Raw genomic sequence first — 24,297 nt, 5'->3', positions numbered from 1 at the left:
AATGATGCCATGGCCAACACTCTTGGTTATTTGCATTTGTACTATACAGATGGGACTATGTTGCATAAGAGTTGCAACATACAGCTTCACTTAATAGTGCCTTATTGTCTCTAGGCGAGAGGCTGGCGGGCTGTCCCTGATGGCAACCTGCTGAGGTAACAGCCTGTTAGTCAGGAAGATTTATCATCTTCTACGTCTCCTGGGGCTGCCATGAGACACACACAAACACACGCACCCACACATACCCCATATTTTGAGATACCAAGAAACCCTACATTTTTGTCTTTTCGATCAAGCTTGACAAATAATAGATTCTAAATTGTATAACGCAAATAACTGCAACTATTTGTTTACTTCATATTGCCTAGTAAGTGTTCTATTGTGTTTGTATTCATATAGTCATGTAATGTAATGCCAAAAATGACTATCTACCTTTTTAATTGGTTCCCAACACTTGTGTCTAAATTGCCAATCTGTCTGCCTCTGGGTCGTAATCTCCCGGAAATTGAGAATATTGCAGTGGTTGCGCCTATTCTTATGGAGGTAATGAAATAATAACATGGGGGCTCTTTAGACTGAACCAAGACTGCAGACTCTTTATTGCTCCTCGCTGTCAACAGCAGTGCATTACAGGACACTTTCGCTTTATACCTTATAAAAGCCCTAAACATATCACTGCTTACCAGAAATGTCACTGAGGCAGCTCTATACATAATAGCCTACAACTCAACACTATTTCTATAGTAGCAATCCCCAGTTAGCAGAATTGGTTGATGGTGTAACACCAGGGTAGTGTTAGCTATGGTGTTTAGTGATGTTACGTTCTTTTGAACGGCTCTTTGGAACGAATGAAGGGAACCGAGTCTTACTTGGTGAGAGGCGTTCTTTTTATCGTTGGTTCACTGCCTGCCATAAATCCACTCGCCTTTACGGGAACTTGGGCTGCAGTCGAATAATCCAAAGATCAGCTCCTAAATTCTAACCCTATCTCCTATTCCTTGACCTCTGAGTGAAACGTCACGGGGTTAAGGGATAGTGGATAGGAGAATTCAAAAGGACTTAGGAGAAGAGACTGCGGTACTTTAGAGAATCCGACTGCACTTTCACTATCCGACGTGTTTATGATGCCCCAGCGGACGTCATGAATGTGCGTCTGCTGCTTTGGGGAAACTATGGAAACTACAGTTTTCTATAGCGGACTACAACATGGATGTTTAATAAGAACGAGGGACTACTGTGAACTCATCTAGAGACTCTGCACCGTGCTCTGATGCTGTTGCTTTGCTTTATGAACGTGGACAACAGAGAAACATATTCTTCAGGACCAAAGTTGGAATTGAAATAAAAAAGGAAAGTGAAACTTATGCTCGTCACCCTCTCCCTCCGGTCCACATTAATACAAATGATCCCAATACGTATGATTGTATGAACTATGAAAAGATCTTAAAATAAATACAAAGGTATTTATTATAAACGTTAGTCCTTAACACCTATCAGTGTGTATATCACCATTCAAACATCTTTTAAAAGTTGAACAAACTCCACACAGCTCAGTAAAGACTGAAATGTTGACTTTATTTGATCATTTCAGTGAAAACTAACATTCATATTTCTCTTTGATTATAATACTGATGAACGTTCAGAACAAAGCACTTTGGCAAGTTACCACATACGTTTTAAAATGCTTAATAAGCACCGTAACTTTCATGATATAATTTCTCCGTCATAATCGGTTGTTTCCGTGAACGGCCGACTGTTGAGTGACGGCAAATGCTGCGGCCGCAAGGCATTGTGGGGCAGCATTTTCTCCCCTCCTTTTCGATAAGGGAGGTCCAGTGGTTCCTAAGCTAAAGGAGGTTATAAAGGAAGTTTGAAACCTCTTTTCCTATCATCTAGAGAATTCGAACGGCACTTATCATGGCTGCCACTGAGGGACTTCCGGGTCATTTCACTCGGTTAGGAAGGCTCCTAAGCTAAATGGACTATTCGACTGCAGCCTTGCTTTCCTGAATGAAAATGTGCCGTAAGCGTAGATGATGGCATAACACATGCTGCTTGACTAGTAGTTTGGCTGAGAGATGTAGCAAGTTATACATTTTTTAGATTTCTGGTAATACAGTCAATCATTATCCTGGTCATTATTTCGCAGATAAACCTAGTAACCCCGCCCCCTTAAAAAAAACGGCTCTTTTGAACGGCTCTCGGAAAGGAACAGAGCCTTAACATCCGGATCCCTTCAAAGAGCCGTATTTCCCATCACTAATGGTGTTATCTATGGTTACACTCCGGGCCGCCCCTTCCTACGGGCAGATCACGCAGATTGCGTGGGGCCTCATCTCTCAACTGAGCCGCAAATGCGGCGCAACTATGCGCTTATGCGGCGCAATTAGTGTAGGCGCGGCACGGTTTCGCCGCTGCCAGGCTAGCAATTCTGCTTTAACGGGATGTTCCAACACATAATACAGCAATGTGTAAGAGCCCTAGAGCCTGCGAAGCATAATTTGAATAAAGTAGACAGGCTGCTAGCGTTAGCCATGTTGCTAACAACATATGAACAATAGATTGATGTTTTTGTTCATATGAAAATCAACAGACAGAACATAAGGTATCACCATCTCTGTTGCACAGCTTGTTCGGAAATTAAATGCAGTACAACCTGTATTATTGATATCTCTAAGGAAAATGTAAAGCCACCTAGTTGTCTTTGCGAAAGCTACATCAACAATAATACCAATTGGAACCACTAGAGGGGGGAAAGTTGCAGGGCTGCCTGTGACTTTTTAAATAAGTGGCGTTTCCCTTTTAAGTAATAATGTAATCTGTACTTTTATATCCCATTACTATCACTCATTGATTACATAACCCATTGAGAAATGCAGTGCATAAACTCTGCAGCAAAGATACTGTGATCAGAATTCAGGCTGTTGGACGTAACCAAAGCATTTGTTTGTGTTGTGTGTTCCTAGGAAGTGTCTCCAGAGATGAACTGCCGGGCCTCAGCCTAGAGCTGCTGGCCTCCCTGCAGTCCCTCAGAGAAAACAGTGACTACACACTGCTGCCACACTCCCTGCACCAGGTGTGTGTGTGGAATGTTCAAGACAAGCGCAATGATTCTTTTCTCTCAAATCTAGAGGGAGTGAGTGTCTACATTTAGTCAGTTAGACAGCATGGCTTTGTTTGTAAGTATGAGTGCATATAAATGTGTGTGTGTGTGTGTGTGCGCGTGTGTGTATGGCAATATAATAAATCCCTTAGCTGGTGTTACTTGCTTGTTATATTTCACCAGCATGGAAATGCACCGCGATACAGTAACTTGGTTACTTCTTTAAAAAAGTCAGCCGTCTGAAAAGCAACAACTTCCCTGAAAATGAATTGCTCAAGGAGACAACAGTCACTGAAGCAGAAAAGAACACTTAAGCAACTGCTCTTGCAGGTGCAGGGATGTCAACTGGCAACCCGGTTTTATTTATTTGTTCTATTATTCTCCCTGTTGCTGCTTCAGACCACCACACGTATGGTGTTCAAACAGACATGCTAATTAGTGTGATGAATGTAGTTTGATTTAGTCTCCGAGTGCAAAGAATCAAAGTAAAACAAAAAGGGATTTCATGTTGCCGGTGCAATACTTTGCAGTTAACAGTCACAACACACAACGAGAGCTGATACTCTAGTGATAATGGAACAAAGGCTGTACACAACAAAAGGAAATGAGATGCAGTTCAGTGTATTTGGAAAAAGCAGCTGTTACTGTGAAAAAACACTCAATGGAACATAAATGTATTTGGCAATCATTTTGTTAATTGATCTTTTCAGTGATTTTTCAGCCACCAATGCCGACATTTGTTTCGTTGCAAGTTCTCCGGAAATCAAGTTTTAAAGCTTTCTTGATGCATATATGATGAGTAACCTAAACGTAATATATTGGAGATTGGGATTAATAAAGCAAACGATCTGAATAGGCAGTGTTCTGCTTTGGTCTGGAGTTACAGCATGGAAGTGGAGCGCTGCACTGCTGTGGGTGAGGCAGCAGAACATTGTACTTTAGCCACCTATAAAAAGTGGAGGCTATTTTGTAAATAATTGTAACTCTTTACCTAGCCGTCAGACAGTAGTCATACATTTCCATTCAGAATGAAAGCCAAGCAATCAATAAGGCTAGACAATCCAGAAATCAGATTCATTGATCATGGCAATAGCATATGTGTATAACTGGTTATTATATAAGAATGATTGAACAGGAGCAAGTTCTCCATCTCTAGAGTTACTTCTTCATTTAGTCGACAGGTTAAGCAGAGAGAGGTATAAAGTCAATGGAGAGAAAAGCTCCCAGAGACACGGTAATCCGCACGTAATTAGATGCATGTGACCGCATGTGATCTTCAACTTTGAAGGGATTTGGTGAATTTCAAACATAAACATTTGGTAGAACAGTCTACCTAGAGTTTAAAGACACCATGTTCAGCTAACAGCATTGAAGTCTTGTGTGCTTTGATGCTTCAGGGGTAATGTTTCACACTAAAGCGCTATCGCATGACTTGTTTAACACGATGAACAATTATGTTAACTGTATGTTCAGACTTCTATGAATCAAAGTACTTGACCTCAATTATCTTTTTTTTCAGATTGCAGAGGCGTTTTCACTCAAAGAGGACTGTATCCTTTCAAAATTGCACAGTGACCTCATTAATTTTGTTTTACGCATTGTGACCAGTCACTAGTACTTTCCAGCTGAGCGGTGACTGAGCTGGACTGGCATATGCCAATATAAAAAAAGAGAGCTAAGAGTGCTTTGATTTCATTTGGTTGAAAGGGGGTTTACCTTTGGTGAGGGTTGTCATGTGGAGCAGATTTGGAACTTTACAAGTTTTAATTTCTTTCAAAAAGGCTTGTGTTGGTCTAGTGAAGGCAATAATATGAACAAATGAGTTTGCTTGGCTGTTGGTCTTTTCTGTCTCTCTGACTACCCAAATCAAGGAGATTAAGGTTTTGGCAACTTTTTCAGTTTTTCCACAGGATTACAGAAAAACGATTTTCCATATATTCATGAAATTTGGTGGATGGCTGAAGTGCATAGACTGTGAAGCGTCGGCCAAAAAACGACCCAATCCATTTTAGAACTCAGGTTGGGGTATTCACAATTAGTGTTGCATTCATGTTTTGGATTTATAGGAAAAAACTACTGTGAAAATGTGAACGTCCACTCAATTCGTAACAAAAACTCAGCAAGTATGGAAATGTTTTTGTAAACATGTCATGTCTCACCTGATTTGTTTCCTTTCCTTTTGCATTGTCAAAGAAAGTCCTGGAAACACTCTGAGCAATTACCATTTAAATCAAAGAACACACCAAAGTCCAAAAGACAGTTTCCCAACTCGGGAAAATGTACCTTCTAACGTGCACGTGAATGCAGCATTGGCTTTGGTAGAGGTCTGTGCTCTCCGGGGGCCTTTGTAGTGGCTGTGGTTTTCTATTCATCTCAGTAACTGGGTGTTCCCCATTTGGCTGTGCGCCCCGAGGGCTTTCAGGAGTAGTTTCCTCTGACTCTGTTTGTGCTGTTGGTCTGGCAACAGCTGTTGGCTTGTCTTGCTGCAAGGAGGACACAGTGTGTTAATGTGTTTATGTGTGAGGCCACAGAGGAAGAGAGGCAGAGAGAAAACTGAGAAAGCTTAAGTGACTAACAATCCCTGTTTTGGACTTTACAGCTGTTTGTAGGTTACCCACGTGTTTTACAGAAACAACAGACTTTGTGGTAAAACACAGTAACAAAATAAAACAACTTAAACTGTAGTTTCCTCTAGAGCTTAAGATTGATCTCAGTTGGTTTCTTTAACTAATTATGTAACCAGACCAGTGGGCCATCCAGTTCCTTCAGCTGGAGAAGCTCTACCATGAACGTCTGCTCTCCAACCTTGCCGCCCTGCAGGAGAACTGGGGTACTGTATGCATTTGTTTCCTTCCTCTATAAAATAGTATCCGTGATGAAAAGCCTAATTGTAAGGCTGTGCAATATAAAGAAAGAAAGAAATAGTGGATATTGTCCATTTATTTTATGCGCATGTTTTCCCAGAGAGCCAGTGGAAAGAGAAGAAAAGCGATGAAAGCTGTTTGACCGATGAGACGGACGGCATCGGTCAGAAACACATCGAGACCCTGAGCCAGATCTGCAGGACACATCATCGGTATACCACAACACATAACATACATATGAAGCTTTCATATCAATCGGAGTAGAGCTGATCATAACATCAGACACACTTCTCTGATGACAGTATTGCACTGGCAACATGAGTCCTGGAAATGGGTTCAAATGTACTGGTTCCCTAAAAGTCAATGTTTTTTTTTTGACGTGCTCTTTGTTAGATGGCTGAATAAAGATCTGTGGTTATCACAAGCTAGAGATTTTCATATGTTGCTCTACAACATAAAATACATCAGTAAATACCCCACTCATGAATGTCTGAAGTTTATATGTGCAGTTGCTAACAAGTGACTAAATTAGACTACTGAACGCCATTATGCCCAACATGACTCCACCTAGCTTAGCAGTAGTGATGCACAGCCATGTGACCCTGATGTTTTCTTATAGCATTATGTTAGCTGTTAACAACTGCCGATTGCCATTACACTTCAAAAATCATAAGATTGGTGATGATATGTGGAGATCATTCCGATGAAGAAAATGTGTATAAACGTGTGTTAGCCAAAGATCTTATATGCTGCCATATTTTGAAATCCAATGGAAAAACCCATTATGTTTTGTTGAGGGACCCCTTGCAATGCTATCTTCCATTTTAGCGTGCAAAATGACGTCACAACTAACCACTCTATACAACACTCTAAAACACAGACGTTTCACTGTGTCCAGCACTTGTATTTTGTAAAGTGATGTATGTTATGATTACCACACCCAAGTCCAACACAGACAACAAACTTCCACTATAAACACGTTTACAAGATTCCTCCCATTACATTTCCTCCCAATACCTTTATTGCTGTCTAACAGAAACCTTTTAGTGGTCATTTTCCCTTACTGTAATTTAACTCATATGTGGACACGCAGATGAATCCAACACATCAATAATACATGAAGACACACTGAGAATACAGACCCACTTGGGAATCATTTGGGAAAATGTATATTTCTGACAGGGCAGAAAACACAGCAGGATAATGATGTTCTAAAGACACAGACACATGCTGCAGTCTGCATTCCAGACGTTGTTGTTTTTCCACCTATCCAGGGACTCTCCGGGTATGTTTTTGTAGCCCACAGCCATATGACGCAGGTAGAATTGTTAGAGAACCTATGCCAACTCCTGCTGGAAAGACTTGCAGACTTTATTAGATTTTGTATTATAATAAGTAACACCAATAACCTTGTCTGGCCTCTCTACTTCTTTTTCTCTGTCTTTTCTATTTCTCCTGCTGAATGACTGGTCTTCCCCTCAACTTGGCTTCCCTCTGCTTCTTTGTGTGTTACTCTTTGTGGCCTCATGCAGACCATCCACCTGTGTGGAAGAGGTAAGTCATGTAAGTCTTCGTTTGATATTGCTCTTTTTCTGTTTAAAAAGTATCCTAATAAACATTCAACTTTGTTTGATTCAACAGAACACGCTGAATGCAACACTGAAAGACATTCAAAGCAAGAACGAGACGCTACAACCCTGCCATGATAAAGGTAAACACGTCTAACTGTTTACAGTACCAAGCTCTGCCAGCCTTTGTTTTTATCTCAATGCTAACTGCAATGCTAATGTGACCTGCCCCACCGGGGAGGGGGGGCTGCGATAATTAAAGGGGGTTAGGATACTTAACGCTAACCTGGGTTCCCCAATACGAGCCCTTAGGACAAGTCACGCAGATAAGAATAAAAGGATGGACAGGGGCGCGGCCTCAAGTTCAAATGTTTACAAAAGTTTATTATATAAATAATCAGGTAAAAGTTCAGTATTATAAAATGGAGATTAAAACTTGTTCAGCTTCCCCAGTCGACACACCTAAGTCCCACGATTGAAGGCTGGCTCTGACAAGGAGAGAATAACTAGAAGAATTATAATATCACACATATAGTGATAGTTAAATAGTTAAAAAGTGATTCTTCTGGCCAACTGCTGAGGGTTTCACCAATATCACCACGTGTAGCTGTATTCAATTAACACTCACTGCAAATCACCCATATCTGCATGCAAAAAGTGCCCAGCAAACCACATGCTCCACTCCACAGTATGGCCAGGATCGTCACTGAAGAAGGATAAACACAGAGACAGTATTAGACCTTGTGGGAGAGGGTGGGTCGTTACAAGGAGGGTGCTGCAGCTTTAAAGACTTAATCACTAGTTTGTACACAATACAACACACTAGTCAATAAGCAAAACATAGAAGGCAGGAACATCAATACTTAGACAACAAATAGCCTGTAGGCATGGTAAAATACAGCTAAAACCTAAGATCAAGAAAAGGAAAGGCAAAACGGTAGCAAACTAATCCTCTGATGCAAACGCACCCACTCAAATATCACCTCACTGTACACCTCTGCAACAGTGATTCTCTACAGTCTCTGCTGGGGCTGTCAAGAAGCATACGCCTATCAGCCAGACAACGATGACCAGAACAAGAACACTCGTAATAGTCACAGCTGATTTGGGGGAGGTGTCAGTGGGCATTTAAACTGTAGCGGGAGATGCTGAACTACTACAGCTGCGGCGTTTTCCTTATATGGAAGGGCCAGCTGACTAAAGAAGGGGGGGGGGGGGTCGTAAAGGAGCAGTGGCGGCCCAGCCACGTGAACAAATTATCTGCCAGCTAATCTAGAAAACAGTAGCGCTGGCTACACTAACATATCACAATAATGCTAACATACTGATCATTCACAGGTACTTTGTGAGCATGTTACCCCTCACAATGATGATGCACAATGATGCTAAACTGGCAGAATAAGTACTGTAGCTCCCTCCAGTAAATGACACGAGGCTGAGGTCTTGATTAAATACGGTTTATTCTTGTGGGACCTATTCCAACCCGTGAGAACTGGGTAAGACAAAACATATATAAAAAGGTAAACAATAAATAAATATGGAATATATGCATGTCATCACTGTTAATGCAGCTAAATAAAACAATAAACGGCACACATATCCCACACAGCATGTAGCACAAGCTAACAATAGCATGTAGCACAAGCTAGCGCATAGCATACATACATATAACCTGCATTACATTACATTGCATTTAGCTGACGCTTTTATCTAAAGCGACTTACAATAAGTACATTCGACCAGGAAGACACAACCTTGAAGAAAACAGAATCATATAAGTACATCAGGTTTCATAGAGCCAAGCATTTCAAGTGCTACTCAACTGGCTATAGATAAGCCAGTCCTTTATTTATTGCAGCTCAACCACATTTAGACAAACAACCAGCACAAATACGTACCTCGTAGGCTGCTAGTCATCGAGAGGGGCTGATATCTTTAACTGCATTTTTCCCTTAGTTTCCTTAGATTTTCTTTACATTCTGCAGTTACGACTATTAAGTGCGTCGATTAAACAGGTGTAACACAAAACACCGCAGATTAGTTCCGCCCCTATTAATGTTGCACATAAAAGGTAGGAACCCAAAATACAACGTGGAACAAAATAAACAACAGAGAATGAAGACAGTTACACTCTCACCAAATCACCTGTGATTTCCATAACATTTTTAGAAAACCGATATACATTAATGTAAAACTAACTATTTTGTTTTAGACCTATTAAGTGCAGAGTGTGAGTGAGAGTAACTGAGTCTTAGTCTGCTTCCAACAACAACACCGTCTTGTGAATAGGCCTTTCGAGGTAGACCGGTTTAGCGAGGCGCTTTCCCTTTCCATCCCGGGTAGAGTCGCTGATCAGCAGCTTGAGCCTTCTCACTCTTCCATCCCCTCCTGGGTACACTTCCACAACCCTGGCCAGCTTCCATTGGCCACGCAGTATAGTGTTGTCTTGCAAAATGACAACGTCATTTACCTTGACGTTTCTGCGGTCCTTGATCCACTTTGGTCTTTGTTGGAGATGGTACTCCTTATGCTGCTGAAGGCACTTTATTTCTTGAGAGAGTGTTGCTTCTTGAACCATCTCGATTATGGTCAGCTCTGCTTCTCTCCTCTCCTATAAGCGTGTGGCTTCACAGGACCTTGGCTTGAGACCTTTAATTTCCTTTGCTAGGCGCTTGAGTCTGGCAAAGGCTTTAACCACTCTTGACCAGTCTGAGAATTTGTGAAGGTGATCTAGTAGCGACTTTACTTCGTTTGCCTGGATATCATGAACCTGGGCCTTCTTAAGCTCTGGGTCACTACTCACGATCTCTCCCACCTTGACTTCTCCACTTGGTAGCTCTTGCTGCCAAAGTAGGTCAGGGCCTGTGGACCAATTTGAGGCTTGAAGTTGCTGTGCTGTGAGACCTTTGGAAGCCTGATCTGCAGGGTTATCTTCAGAAGCTCTTTCGAAAAAGTCAGATTCCAGCACCTCGCTGACATCTGCAGGGGAGACTTCCTTAATCTGTGTTCTACAGACGTAGTGTACTTCCCTTGGGAGGTTTGAAGACTGGAGACTTGGCATCACTTGCTTCACGGTTACCTGGTGACTTACTCCAATCATATCTCCAATGTCGAGACAGGGATTGCCCGACAACACTCCAGCCCAAATCTGTTCTCTGTGCAAAGGGCTGGTTTTCTTCACCAGGCACCACTTCTCTTGGGACGAGAGCTTGAGGACAGTTGTAGCCGATAAGCAGGCCAACATCACAGCTTTGCTGAGGAGCGATCTCATCTGCGAGGTGTTCAAGATGAGGCCACGCCGTTGCAGTGTGGGAATATGGTCTCTGCTTGCAGGGATGAATTCTCTTGAGTAGGTTACTGGCAGAGGTATTATCCTGTCTGAGTAGATTCCTCTCACTTGGAGACCAGTTAGCTTCCTACATGACACGACTGTGCTTCTTGAAGCCATTGTGGAGAGCTTTAGCTGCACTGCTTCGTTCATTGTGTGAAGAGCCTTTGCTGTTTCTTCAAGGATAAAGCTTGTGTCACTCTGTGTATCGAGGAGTGCATACTAGTGTTAATTTCGTCTGCTATTTTTTTATTTAGTTTTAGTCCTGTGTTAAATTTTCTTTTTAGTTTTAGTCATATTTAGTCACCTTCATCCTGTTTTTATTTAGTCAAGTTTTAGTCGACTAAAAGTCTGAGCATTTTAGTCTTATTTTAGTCGACTAAAACAGTAAACATTTTAGTCAAGATTTAGTCGACTAAAGGTCTGAGCATTTTAGTCTTATTTTAGTCAAAGAAAACTAATTATTTTAGTCTACTTTTTGTCAATGAAAACTGTTGAGTCTTTTTTAGTCATCAGATTATATAGAACATTTCAGTCAAACTAGTCTAGCCAAAACCAATAATTTGTCATTTTAGTATATATAAATATAAGATTATATCTTGTCTTTTTTTGATGAAAAACACAGGTTGAATGATTAAGAAAGCAGCTTTGTAGAGAGTATCTGGTCAGGTGTGTGGTGTTTTTACCAGCTGTGTTATGGCCACATTGCTTCCCTTCTGATGAAACAATGCATTCGCTTTTTTTCTCCGCCTCATTGTAGCGAAAATGGGCCCAAATATCACATTGTTTCTTTCTCCCAAGCAGCGGTGGCTTTAGACTTTTTCGTTGTCAGTCATTTTGACGGACAGGATCGTAGCATTTCCGTCATAATCCATTATTATCCGTCGAGTAGGGGTGTTGAAAATAATCGTTTCTACGATGCATTGCGATGCGGACGTGGACGATTCGGTTTCGATGCAGTGACGGAAGATAATCGGTTATAGAGTAGTAACGTTGCTTCCTGATTTTCCGGCCGCGGCTTTACTATAAAGTTTTTTCTGTCACTTTAATATCAAATCGGTCGGTGACGCAGAGATCAGGGAACAGACGTGACAGCGGCACCAAACACGGAGCAGTCTGCTTTATCCACCAACACAACACCACCAGTCCAGAACCAAAAGCAGAAGGACCCGCTCTGAATCACTCCGTGTCGCTGCGGCACAGGGATTTATGTTTTTCGAAAATAATCGCGTTACAATCATGTCAGGTTTTTGGTGGATTTAATTAAGTCTTGGATTGCAGAGTATGAATGTCCTCTAGCAATTTGCAGACGATATATATACGTGTGTAAAGTTTGTGAAGGCAGGAGGAAAAAAGCTTCCGCGATCACCGTCTCCTCTCCGTTCCTCCAAGCCCCGCCCTGAAAATAATGAGTGACAGGCTGATAGTGACCCGATAGAAACTTTGTTATTCACTTAATCACTGAGATATAATGAAGCTAATTTAATCTCATACATTCATGGGATTTATGCAACAGTAAAACAGAGAATGTAAGTGTGCACCTACATGCAGTATTTTTGTTTGTATATGCTGTTGTAAATACTCCTGTTGTCTGCTGTGTTCAGACTCAAGTCCTGTGTGTGATGCCTCATTCAGGACATTCAGTGTCCTTTCTTTAACAGAAGACCGTTGCTAGAAGCTGCAGCTAGACTGCAGAAGCATTAGCTTTTTGTTTTTGAGAATGGAACAACTTCAGACACGGAGGCTAGACCTATGCAATTCATTTATTTTGGTTTATAAATTAATGTCAAGACATTTATGTTATTGATTTCTGAAGCACTTTCTAAATAATAAAAAGAGAGTTCATATGTATTTACTGCATGTATGCATTGATGAAAAATAAGCCATGTGCAATAATATAGAAAATTGAGGATGCAACGCATTGGTATGAATCGTGATGCACCGGGATATCGAACCGAATCGAATCGTTGACAGGATAATCGTAATAGAATCGAATCGTGAGACCAGTGAAGATGCACAGCCCTACCGTCGAGTGCACAATTTATCAATCACTCACGCTGACGGGGGGGTATTCGGTTAACGCGAGTGAGACCACTGCTCCCAAGCCCTGTTGTTTCCATTTTATTTTCTGTTAAATAAGGTTAGTTAGACCATGAGTTAGACCCGAGTCTTCCTGACAGTTCACAATGTGCCGCTGCCCGGTGTAATTCAAATCTACCGCCGCGCGCAGCACATACACACTGCTGCTGCACTGCCGCAGCACCGGAAATGGAACTGCTGGGAGAAAACTGACTATCAGAGATGTAACGTTATCTTTGATAATATTTCGTCTCCTCATTTTTCGTCAACGAAAGTAAAGAGAGATTTTGGCATAGTTTTTATTTAGTAAACTACATTTTCGTTAACGATATTGCATGATGATTTCGTTACAGTTATTGTTTACTGCCGTCGGTGCCGTCTTGTCATCGTCTCGTTTTCGTCATGGAAAAAAAGGTCGTTGACGAACATATTTCGTCATAGTTTTAGTCAACGAAATTAACACTAGTGCATACACAAGTATTTCACTATGTGGCTCATTTGTGGCTGACACCCACACTGGAACGATTGTGGATGTATGGGGGTCTTTAACATTCTGGAAGACTGTATTGGATGTTGCCTCACGTGGTGTGCTTGCCGCTTTACCTTGTGGACGTTCCATTGTGCTTTCTCTTGCAGCATCATGTTTTGTTGACATTCTTTCTTCTCTGGTGCGATTGTCGTGGAGACAAGTTGGATGTCCCTTTTTGCATGTTTCGCACATCTTTCTGTTTTGACATTCCTTTGAGCGATGGCCAGATTTTAAACAGCCAAAGCACAACTTCTTCTCTTGAACAAACTTGACTCGCTCAGAGATTGTCTCATTCCTGAATTTGTAACATTTATGCAGACCGTGTCCTGCCTTCTCACAGAAAAGACAGTTTGTGGCGTCTGCTGTTTCATTTGTCTCTGTAGTCAATACGTTTGATACAGGACTTCTGTTCGTTAAAATCTTGCCTTTTTCGCTTTCTCTTGATTTTAGAGCATGGAGAGATGTTATTGGGTTGCAAGCTATTTTGGCTTCACGTGTGAGAAATGTAACAAACTGGCTGAAGGTTGGGAACGTGTGATTTTGTTCTTCCATTTCTGTGACCTTTCTGTTCCAACTTGAGGTCAACCAGTCTGGAAGTTTAGCAAGCATCTTTTGGTTTTCGTTGCAGTCGTTAAGTACCTCAAGTCCTTTGATCTGTGACATGGCAGCCTCACAGCTGCGAAGGAAGTCAGAGAGCTCTTGAAGTTCTACGCTGTCTTTGGAACTTATCTTGGGCCATGCATCAAGCTTATCTCTGAAGGCCTTAGCAATGAGGAAAGGATTACCGTACCTCTCTTCTAGGATGGTCCACGCGGCATGATAGGCTGACTCTGTGCCTAGCAGGAAGTAGCTCTCTATGGCCTCCTTGGGTGGTCCACCCACATACTTTCTTAGATAGTATATATTTTCTTCAGCTGGGACGTTTTTCCTGTCAACGAGTGTATGAAAGGAGACCTTCCAGTCATTGAACCTCAGGGGGTCACCACTGAACGTTGTAGGTTCAGGTAGAGGTAGACGACTTGCACTGATGGACTCTGCAAGAGCTCTGACAAGAGCTGAAGTACTGTCTTCTTGTTTTTCTTGCTTGAGGTGGTGAGTGGTTTTGCAGTTCACTGCTTTTATGCTTGAGTTCTTCTTTCACAAACAGAGGAACATGTTGATGGAACAGCTCGCTAATTTCTTCGTCTGAGCATGCATTCTGTTCATATACTTGATGTCTCGCCTTTGCAGCTTTTAGCTTCTTTACCGTTTCTAATCGCTCTAGTTGTCTGCGCTTGGCTTGTAACTCTCTTTGCCTCTCAGCATTTTCTGCCTCCTGTTTGGCTCTTAACTGAGCAGCTTCAGCCTCCAGTATATCAAGTTCTTCGATCTGTTGTTCCTGTTCTAGCATTACTTCTAAAGTCGCTTCATTTGCAGCAATTTCAGCAGCGGCTCTCGAGTTGCTACGAGAATGAGTCGAGGACCTGCTGACATGAGAGCCATTACTTCTCTTAACAGAGGCAACAGATTTGCATACAGACTCTGTCTGGTTTTTACCAATTTCTTCTTCCTCATGACTTTCGTCCTTTCTTGTGTCCATTCGTTCTCTTGCAGTCTCAATGATTGTCTTTGTAACTGCTTCACAGGTGTCTTCTCTGCGACGTGTTTCATGGTCGGGAATGTCAATGAGCCTCTACTCTTCATAAGCAATATTCACATCATTGGAGGTCTTCCTTACCTTAGTGATGTATTAATGCAGCAGGTCATTAGAGCATTGACCACTTAGCGCTTGTTTGGCTTCCTTTGTGATATCTTTCTACCTTTTGTAGCTCACACTGAAACGTTGTACAAGTCTTGTTACTTGCTCATCATGCAGTTCTTGGCCCTTTTCCGTTAACTTCCGGACTCTTTGGCTCCTTTGTGGGTCTTGTGTGGAAAGGCTATCCATTTTCGGATCTTCAGTTGCCTGTGGTTGCTCGTTTTCTACTACACTCACTTCATCACTCTTAGTGTAAGACTCAACATCTGACATTTTACTTGTTTACTTAAGTTTGTTTTTAACTCTAATATTTAATTATCTTTAAAGCTAAGTAGTTAGCCAATTTAGATATTAGCTTTGAATTATCTTAAGCTTATACACAGCTATTGAGCCTTATTTAAATGAAAATCACAAGTGATAATGATATAGGCAAACAACAAAAACTTGGTACACTTCTTCAACACTTAATACTTGAAAGATATTGTCCTTTAAATGTACTTTGTTACTTAGTCTGCACATACTTACTGCAGATACCTTAATACACAAATCAATATTAACAACCTTTAACTTCCATTAGAAAGGTAAGTAAATCACATTAACACAGATTATATGAACAATGCAAATGTCCCATTTTCTTTGTATGGCAAAGTCTCTTTGTTGCACCTAAATTTAGACTAAAACACCTGGACCTTCCAGAAGTAGTTGGATCTTGTGCTGCTGTGTAGATGGCTGCTACAGATGCACACGCTGCGACGGAGATGTCCCGTGCCGTCCATGGATCGCTGCCGTCTGGCGCCGTTTTACTCGTCTACTCATGCGGAGCAGTCGAGTTCTCACTGTCGCTCCCTCCAGTAAATGACACGAGGCTGAGGTCTTGATTAAATACGGGGTTTATTCTTGTGGGACCTATTCCAACCCGTGAGAAGACAACAAATATATAAAAGGTAAACAATAAATAAATATGGAATATATGCATGTCATCACTGTTAATGCCGCTAAATAAAACAATAAACGGCACACATATCCCACACAGCATGTAGCACAAGCTAGCGCATAGCATACATACATATAACCTGCAGCTCAACCACACACATTTAGACAAACAACCAGCACAAAAACGTACCTCGTAGGCTGTTAGTCATCTAGACTCTAGAGGGGCTGATATCTTTAACTGCATTTTCCCCTTAGTTTCCTTAGATTTTCTTTACATTCTGCGTTGCTCTGCAGTTGCGACTATCAATTGCGTCGACTAAACAAACAGGTGTAACACAAAACACCGCCGATTAGTTCCGCCCCTATTAATGTTGCAAAATAAAAGGTAGGAACCAAAAATACAACGTGGAACAAAATAAACAACAGAGAGTGAAGACAGTTACAAGTACCATGTTCACCATCTTACCATGTTATTATTCCAACATACTCACAATGGCAATGTTAACATACTTATACTAAACAGGAACAATCTGTACTATGTTCACTATATCACCTTGCATGCTAACACAATGCTCACAATGAAAATGCTAACATACTGATGCTTAACAGGTTCAATGTACTATGTTCAAGCAACCCAGTCTCAGTCACGGGCACGGCATTTCGTGTTATAGTCAAGACATTTAATCTATTGATTCATGTTCACCAACACGATTTCCCCCTTTTTTTCGTGTCACACAGAACGATTTTAAAAGCAATGTATTTCTATTGGTAGTATGTTTCCTGCCTGCAGCACGTCTTTTTGTCTGTTCGGGTCTTGGAAGACCGGAAGCTGTGGGGTTCATACAAATATTTTCTTACTCAATATCAATATCAATATTTCCTTCTAATTTGTTACTCTTTCTAAGTAACACACTGTTATTTACTCACCAATAACACACAATTATCCTTGTTTTTATTTATTTGTTTAATTCCATAATCTCTGGCTTTTTTGGCGTCTGTCAGGAACTGAATTTCAGGGACATTTCGATCATTATTGCGATACACAGCCACTGAACTGATTACCCAAGATCCTCAGCTATGGTTTAAGCTCGCTGATTGGATGTTTTAGCCGCAATGCATGTAGGGATATGGTGTTAATGTGATATGAAATCCCCAAAACTTTTTTTTTTAAAGAAAATAATACTTTATTCCGAGTGTTCTTGCTTTTCTACGGAAGAGGATTAGGGCCACATGAATATTTTTTTTGGGAGGATTTAAAAAAATTTGTTCTGGGAAAAAAGTCAGAATTCTGACTTTAATCTCAGAATTCTGACTTTAATCTCAGAACAAAAAAACATTTCTTTTTTGGGAGACTCAGGTGTAACTAAAGTCTGATTTAAGGGTTGTTTATATTTCACATCAATCCCCACAAGAGCAATTTGGGGTGAAGTGTCTTGCCCAGGGACAGAACGACATGCTGACTGCAGAATCAATAGATTAAATGTCGTGACTATAACACGAAATGCCGTGAGACTGGGTTGGTTCAAGGGTGTAACTTTGGTTTGAGAAGGGGGGGACACACAAAACAGGGGGTCCTCCGCAATGAAACATTTTTCTCGATTTAATTCCATTTCCTGCCTTCCTACAAATATATTAGGGACTATGTTAACAAATCCAAGAAAAATGTGTAGTGTATATAATGAGGAGAAGATCTTTGTCTTTAAATTGAAGTTGAATGCATCAATCTGGTGCCCTTTGAGAGCAAAATTAAGAGATTTATGGATACAGCTCTCAACACTCATATGAAACAGAACTGTATATATTTCAATACTCCAAAAACCATTAGAATATGCTCACAACCAAAAACACATAATTGATATACTCCTCTCTCCTATCTTAAACTTACCTAGTCTGCATTCTTTCTTTTTATTTATGCATATTTTACTAATCACTCCCCTTTTAAACTGTGTTTTTTAATTTTTTACTGACATTGGAATGATTTCTTAACTTATTTTGAACAACTAGATGGAAATATTTATTTACATAGATGATAAAATGCCAATTAGAACAGACAAATGACAAGAAAGGCTAGTGGGAATGTCATTATGTGTAAACACTTTAAAAGTCCTGATAACAATTTGAAAGCATTACACATGGGGAGGTTGTGGCTCAGTGGTTAGTGTGCTGGACTTCGAATCAGGGGATAGCAAGTTCGAGTCCCACTACAATCAGCATGTCGTTGTGTCCCTGGGCAAGACACTTCACCCCAAATTGCTCCTGGGGGTATTGTCCACAGTATTGAGTATGTAAGTCGCTTTGAATATAAGCGTCTTTTATTAACAAGTGACATGTAACATGGGCCATTTCTGATGCCTCACAAAGCAAATAACAGCTCACAAGTTACAAGCCCAAATGTCTGTTTCCCCGTCCAAACCTCAACACTGAAACATGGTTTTCTTGAAAGATTTCTAAAAACGGAGTTTCTGGCTTTGCATATGGAGGAAAAAGACAATACAGGTTTCTTGCCTTATAGGTTTTCCCATGCAAGGCATTTGATTTGGTATTTGGTGAGAAATAAAGCAAATAAAATAGGTCTCTTTTAAAGATTAAGAGCTTAACAGTTCTGGCAAATGTGGTCGCATGGACACACTAAGATACACAAGACCTATATCATTACACCATCGAGTTCACACATGGTATGGTACTTACTATTCTACAGTGATAATAATCCAAAATCAATAATGAATCTTCTTTGTTTCTCCAACATGCTAGTCTTCGAGCCGGAAACAACACACCAGGATGAAGAAAAAGAGCTTAGCATGAACTCAGAGACAGAGCTTTCCTCACCACAGACAGAACATCAAGAGGAAGAGGAGGAGGAGGAAGAGGAAAGAGAAGAAGAAGATACATATGAGGAGGGACAGGAAGTAGAAGAGCAAGAGGAGCCTTGTGAGGAGACACTAGAGGAGGAGGTGAAGGTGGAGTGGCCATCAGGAGTCCCCCAGGCTTCAGACAAGGACCTGGCCAAGCTGTCTGGCACAGAGGGGGTAGGAATACATTTTTATCCTACATTTTTTAAAGTTGGGAGTGACAGGTTAATACAGGAGAGGTGTGAATATATTTTCCTAGCCTGCATGCCTTTCTCATCTTTCCTTTCTGTCTCATTTCCTTTTACCTTACCACCCATTCATCTATCTTTCATTAGAAAGTTAAACTGTATTCCTATCATTACTATTCCCTGACTCAGAGCTCTTTGTCAGGACACTCCCATTATTGATCTCTGTGTTTCCTTGGTGAGATCATCGCTAACAAATCTATGAAGAAAACCTAGCACCCATGTTCATTGGTGTGGCCGGACACTAGAGATGTTTATCCTGCCAAATGAATGAGCCTGAGCATCATGATCTGGCTCAAACACAGAGCTGAAGGGGCTTGGTTCTTCCTCGAGGTGGAGATGAAATATGACCTATTCCAAACAAGCAGTGCAGGCTGAACACTTTGCATTGATTGGAGCAGGCTGTTATGTACTCCAGCAGAGGATAGATTGGGTGGGGCATGGGTGGGACTATTTTACAATTACAATAGTTGAGTCACATCCCAATAGTTTGGGAGTTAGCTTTTTACAAAACAAGTTTTTGCAGTCACTTTCTCCAAAACATAGTTAAAGTCAACTTATTCAGAAATTAAGTAACAGCAGTGCACAGTGTTAGAATGAATGAATGCCAATAGGCCCTAATAGCAAGCCAGAAATAATAGTATAACCAATACTTTTAATTTTAAAGGATAACATTGACTTTTTTTGACAGAATTTGGCATGAGTTACGGGCTTGATTTGGACTTCAGATGAGGGAAATTAATAGACCAATGGTGGTTTATTGCAGATATTCACTATACATACAGTGATGCTAACACATAGTTTGTCCCCCAATCATTATTTTCAACTGTGAGTGTTCAGCTGGGTCCATATCATGGTCAAGCTTTTGAACAAAGATATTTTTTCGGAAGAAAAAAAAGGAGAAATTATAAAAACATTTCGTATACTGTCCATATCATATCCTGTATATGTTTCTCAACCTTCAAATATCCACATCTCCTCAGAAATCCATTATCATCAGACCATACCAGTTAGTCCTGTATATTATTAGTCTCTTGAAAACAAGCCATTACTATAGTGTTTTGGCTCACTAATAATAATAATAATAATAATAACTGGGATTTCTATAGCGCCTTTCAAGGGACCCAAGGTCGCTTTAGTCCTCAGCCAGATGTGACAGCTCATACTGGGTCCTTTCAAACAGCACAGAATGAAGGCTCAGAGCACAATAAAGCATTAGAAGTATTTTAAAAACATGTTGATGAGTCATGTTTTATAGTGCTGTGCAGCTTTCAGGTAGTTCACTTCTGTTTGCTGCTGAGAGATCATTAGTTACAGCACTGGTTCCCCAACCTTTTATTTAAAGGTCCCATGTCATGGCCATTTCTACTGATCATAATTCCATTGTTGAGGTCTACTAGAATAGATTTACATTGTTCAATGTTCCAAACTCACATTGGTTTTCTCATACAGCATCTCTGTATAGTATGTGTATTCACTCTCTGTCCTACACGCCTTGTTGGAGCACCTGGCTGTGTGTCTGTGTGTGTGCTCAATGTGCTCACTGTGCTCACACCTAGACTCACAGCCTCGCCGCGTCCCGCCGTCTCAGGCTGAGAAATCCACGGAGCTGCAGCTGAGAAAACATTGAGTGTGTGTGTGTGAGGAAGTCGTAACGTAACGGCTCCGCGGATTGGTCCATTTGGGTATGGTCACGTCACCATACCCAGGAAGACATTTTTTTTAAATGAGAAATCTCCAACGAGGCGTTCTGGGGCAGCACAGACTGGTCTTTTCTGTGTTAGAGTTTTACTCGCTACAGGCTGTACTTTGAGGGTTAGTGACTCTGCAGACCGTTTACATGCAGAAACACCTTCATAACACAAGGGGACGGGTAATAACCAGAAAAGCATGACATGGGACCTTTCAAGGACCATTGAGTAAACTGACGACCCCTGTCTAACGTTAGGTGATGTATTTTATGGATATTTCATATTAAATTCAATGCAGGACAAAAAATTGCAGAACAAATTATGAACTACAATAACTGCAGTATATTTGTGTAAAACCACAAACATGGAACCTTTAATACAATTCTCTGTCTGTATTACTTTTTTTTTAAACAATCATTTATACTTAATCTGCCTTTTTTAAGACAAATTCTGTGTTTTCTTTTCCCTGACCCATGTCCATTTTTCTTTTAGCTCCTTGGTTGTTTTAACTGCATACTTTTGAAATGCAGGACGAGGCTGTTAAGCAGAGAGGGAATGCTGTGTGATGATACATTTAAAAAAAAGATATTCACCAAGTTTTCATCTTATTTAATACAACTTTAAAAGTCCCAATTGAATTTAGCTTTCTTCACAGAATACAGATACAATCCTGAGATACACGACAACTGTATATTAAAATAAACGATACCGCTTAAAATCAAGAAGTCATTACAACCCCCTATAAAGCTGAATGTGAAATCTTTCCGACTAACAGAATGTTTTATTATTGAAAATCATACCAACGTCAACCGTACAATCTACATTGGATGCTCTCACACTTAAATCATTTCTCTATGGAACAGCTCCAGGGTTTACATCTGGATTCTGGGGAACAGCTTTTTGTCTCATACTCACAAATATGACTTGAAGTTGTTTTACACATTGGTTAAACAGATAATCCAGAATTAAATGGGACTTCACTTGAAAACCATAATGTTAAAAGTCACACATACTATACCAATGTGCCTCTCTAGTCTATAGACTTGACTGAAAGTGATATCCTGCATGTTATTATTGACCCACTGCCCTCAGTAAGTAATTGACCTATAAATGATGGCAGCAGATGAGGCAGACAGCTTGAGAAATTACTCCACTCCAGTAGTCAGCATACGACCTTGCTGTGTGTTCTGCTCTGTGGTTTGTTCAGAGATTATGATCAGGTCAGAAGGGTCTCATGAGGGTGGGTATGGAGCTACTCCCGTTACTGACCTCTATTGGCTGTACAGTGTCAATTCAGTGTCATTGTTTGCCAATGATTCTTTTTTTTTTAACAATATTTATTGACTTTTCGACATTGTATCAATATTGAGATATGATACTATATATTATCTTGAATTTAGCTATTTTTTATTTATTTTCCTGGTTTTAAAGACTCCATTACAGTTATGTGATATCAACGTCGGCGCTTACCAGACTGTTCTTAGTCATCATATTCACATTCCTCATGATTCTCATTATCAAAATCTCACTGTGGAAATAATTTGCAAAGGCAACAATGGTCAACTGTTCAAAAAAGTTGCAATATCTATAATGAGGTATTTGGTCAAATATAATGCACTATTTGATTGTCTCAATGTCATAAAGTCATGTCTCATATGACTCACAAACGACTCAAACAATAGGCCTGGTTTGTGTTTCTTTTCATACAATATAGTATGCATTTTTAAACTACTTCTTTTTTTTTTGATCAACTCAATCCATGTTTTTCAAAGTAGATTTTCCCTTTAAAGGTAGGAAAGGTAATTCCCTTCAGAAACACTTTTTGTTATATTCCATGGAATGCTCTTAACATCCCGATAGCAATGAATGCTTTGACAATAAATACATACAAACATTTCATCTGTGGAAGCCGTAGTACTGTAAAAAACACGACCAATCATCTGAGCCTACCCGGCTAAAGTAACTGGATGGCCTACCTGCCTGTCAGCCTTCCATCTGTGCACAAACTGATCTCGTGCCCTCATTGGTCATGTGCGCGTTTGTGTGTGTTGGAGGAGGGGCTCTGTGAGGAAGTCTGAAGGAAGAGGCAGATTTGTACTTTCAAATTCTGGCGCACTCGAGCTGCTTTCTCCATTCTTACCTACCCCACCTTTAATGACTACCTTTTTTGTATATTATTGCAATGTGTTATTTGTATACTGATAAGTTATTGTATACATGTGGACATTGTGCTACAACATTATGTACATTGTGATTTCTAAAAAGAAAACTCTTATAATCCTGCATGCTTGTTTTCTTATCAAGTATAGTAAAAGTACAGTTTATGCAATTATGGGCAATACATTAGGTCTAACAGGGTAACTCATATGAGCAGGGCCGGCCCTCGGCATAGGCAGTATAGGCGAATGCTAAGGGCGCATCAACCCATAGGGGGCGCCGAAAATTGGGGAGAAAATAAAAAAATAATTAGAAATAAGAAAAACTCAAAAAAATTAATTTCATAACAACACCATTTCCCGATTTTGGATCAACAAAGTACATCTTATTATCTTATACTAACAGAACTAGCCTATATTGCGTACAGCGCCCATACCCCCCCCAAATCAAGTTGAACTGCCCCAGCCCCAGTAAAAACCAGAGGTTTATGTGAAATTGTTTTTTTTTTTTGAAATAATGGTTTTAGTGTGCAATTATAGGTTTTAATTTTATATTTCTGTTCATGTAAAATAAATCACACTCCCAAAAAACGTACACAGCTTCTGTGTGCTTTTATTAACATTGGAATTTACTGTGTAAGCGGCCACGGGGGGGAGCTTTAGAGAGCTCTCTCCTGAAAGACTGAGAGACTCTGATAAGGCGAGGTAAAGGCACACCTTTACTGTATATGATCATTATAGTTATACAAAAATAAGAGAATAGGTGAAAAACACATATAAAATACTATATGACAGTACAAAAAAGTTGTTATTAATAAACAAGAATACAGTTTGAAAGGGGAGTGATTTGGAAAGTATCCATAAAGAAAAAGAAAATCTACTTACAGTTCTGTTTCATATGGGTGTTGAGAGATGTATCCATAGATTTCCTAATGTTGCTCTCAAAGTGCACCAGATTGATGCTTTTAACTTCAATATTACACAATATACACCACAACCATGCACGCGTGAGTCATAGTAAGTGTAAGTGTCTGCATTTGGGGGGGGCGCCAGCTACAATCTTGCATAGGGCAGCAAATTGGTCAGGGCCGGCCCTGCATATGAGCAGTACAGTTTCTAAGCAAACTAACAGGTTAGTCAGATTTATAAGCAATAATTAACACAACTGATACAATTATATGCCAAAAATATCTGTTCTCAACTTTGACCCATCG

General features: G+C 40.4%; 1 protein-coding gene and 1 long non-coding RNA gene across 2 annotated transcripts in view; one reads left to right on the top strand and one right to left on the bottom strand.

Moving 5' to 3' along the window:
* Positions 1–24,297, top strand: part of cnstb (consortin, connexin sorting protein b) — a 46,422-nt gene that overhangs the window by 19,613 nt on the left and 2,512 nt on the right. Inside the window, exons 3-9 of the mRNA XM_034076666.1 lie at positions 2,967–3,076; positions 4,623–4,653; positions 5,847–5,933; positions 6,068–6,179; positions 7,500–7,521; positions 7,609–7,678; positions 18,894–19,168. Of these exons, the coding sequence (XP_033932557.1) occupies positions 2,967–3,076; positions 4,623–4,653; positions 5,847–5,933; positions 6,068–6,179; positions 7,500–7,521; positions 7,609–7,678; positions 18,894–19,168 (707 nt within the window). The remainder of the gene's footprint in view (positions 1–2,966; positions 3,077–4,622; positions 4,654–5,846; positions 5,934–6,067; positions 6,180–7,499; positions 7,522–7,608; positions 7,679–18,893; positions 19,169–24,297) is intronic.
* Positions 7,939–9,524, bottom strand: LOC117440344 (uncharacterized). Its single transcript, XR_004551246.2, has 3 exons — positions 9,434–9,524; positions 8,164–8,241; positions 7,939–8,023 (listed from the first exon to the last, which is right to left on the bottom strand). It is a non-coding gene; the product is annotated as an uncharacterized lncRNA (long non-coding RNA).

Source organism: Pseudochaenichthys georgianus, chromosome 24 (genome assembly GCF_902827115.2).
Source record: "Pseudochaenichthys georgianus chromosome 24, fPseGeo1.2, whole genome shotgun sequence".
NCBI classification, from domain to species: domain Eukaryota; kingdom Metazoa; phylum Chordata; class Actinopteri; order Perciformes; family Channichthyidae; genus Pseudochaenichthys; species Pseudochaenichthys georgianus.
Note: the sequence above shows the minus strand (reverse complement) of the source record. Positions and strands in the feature narration are given on the sequence as shown.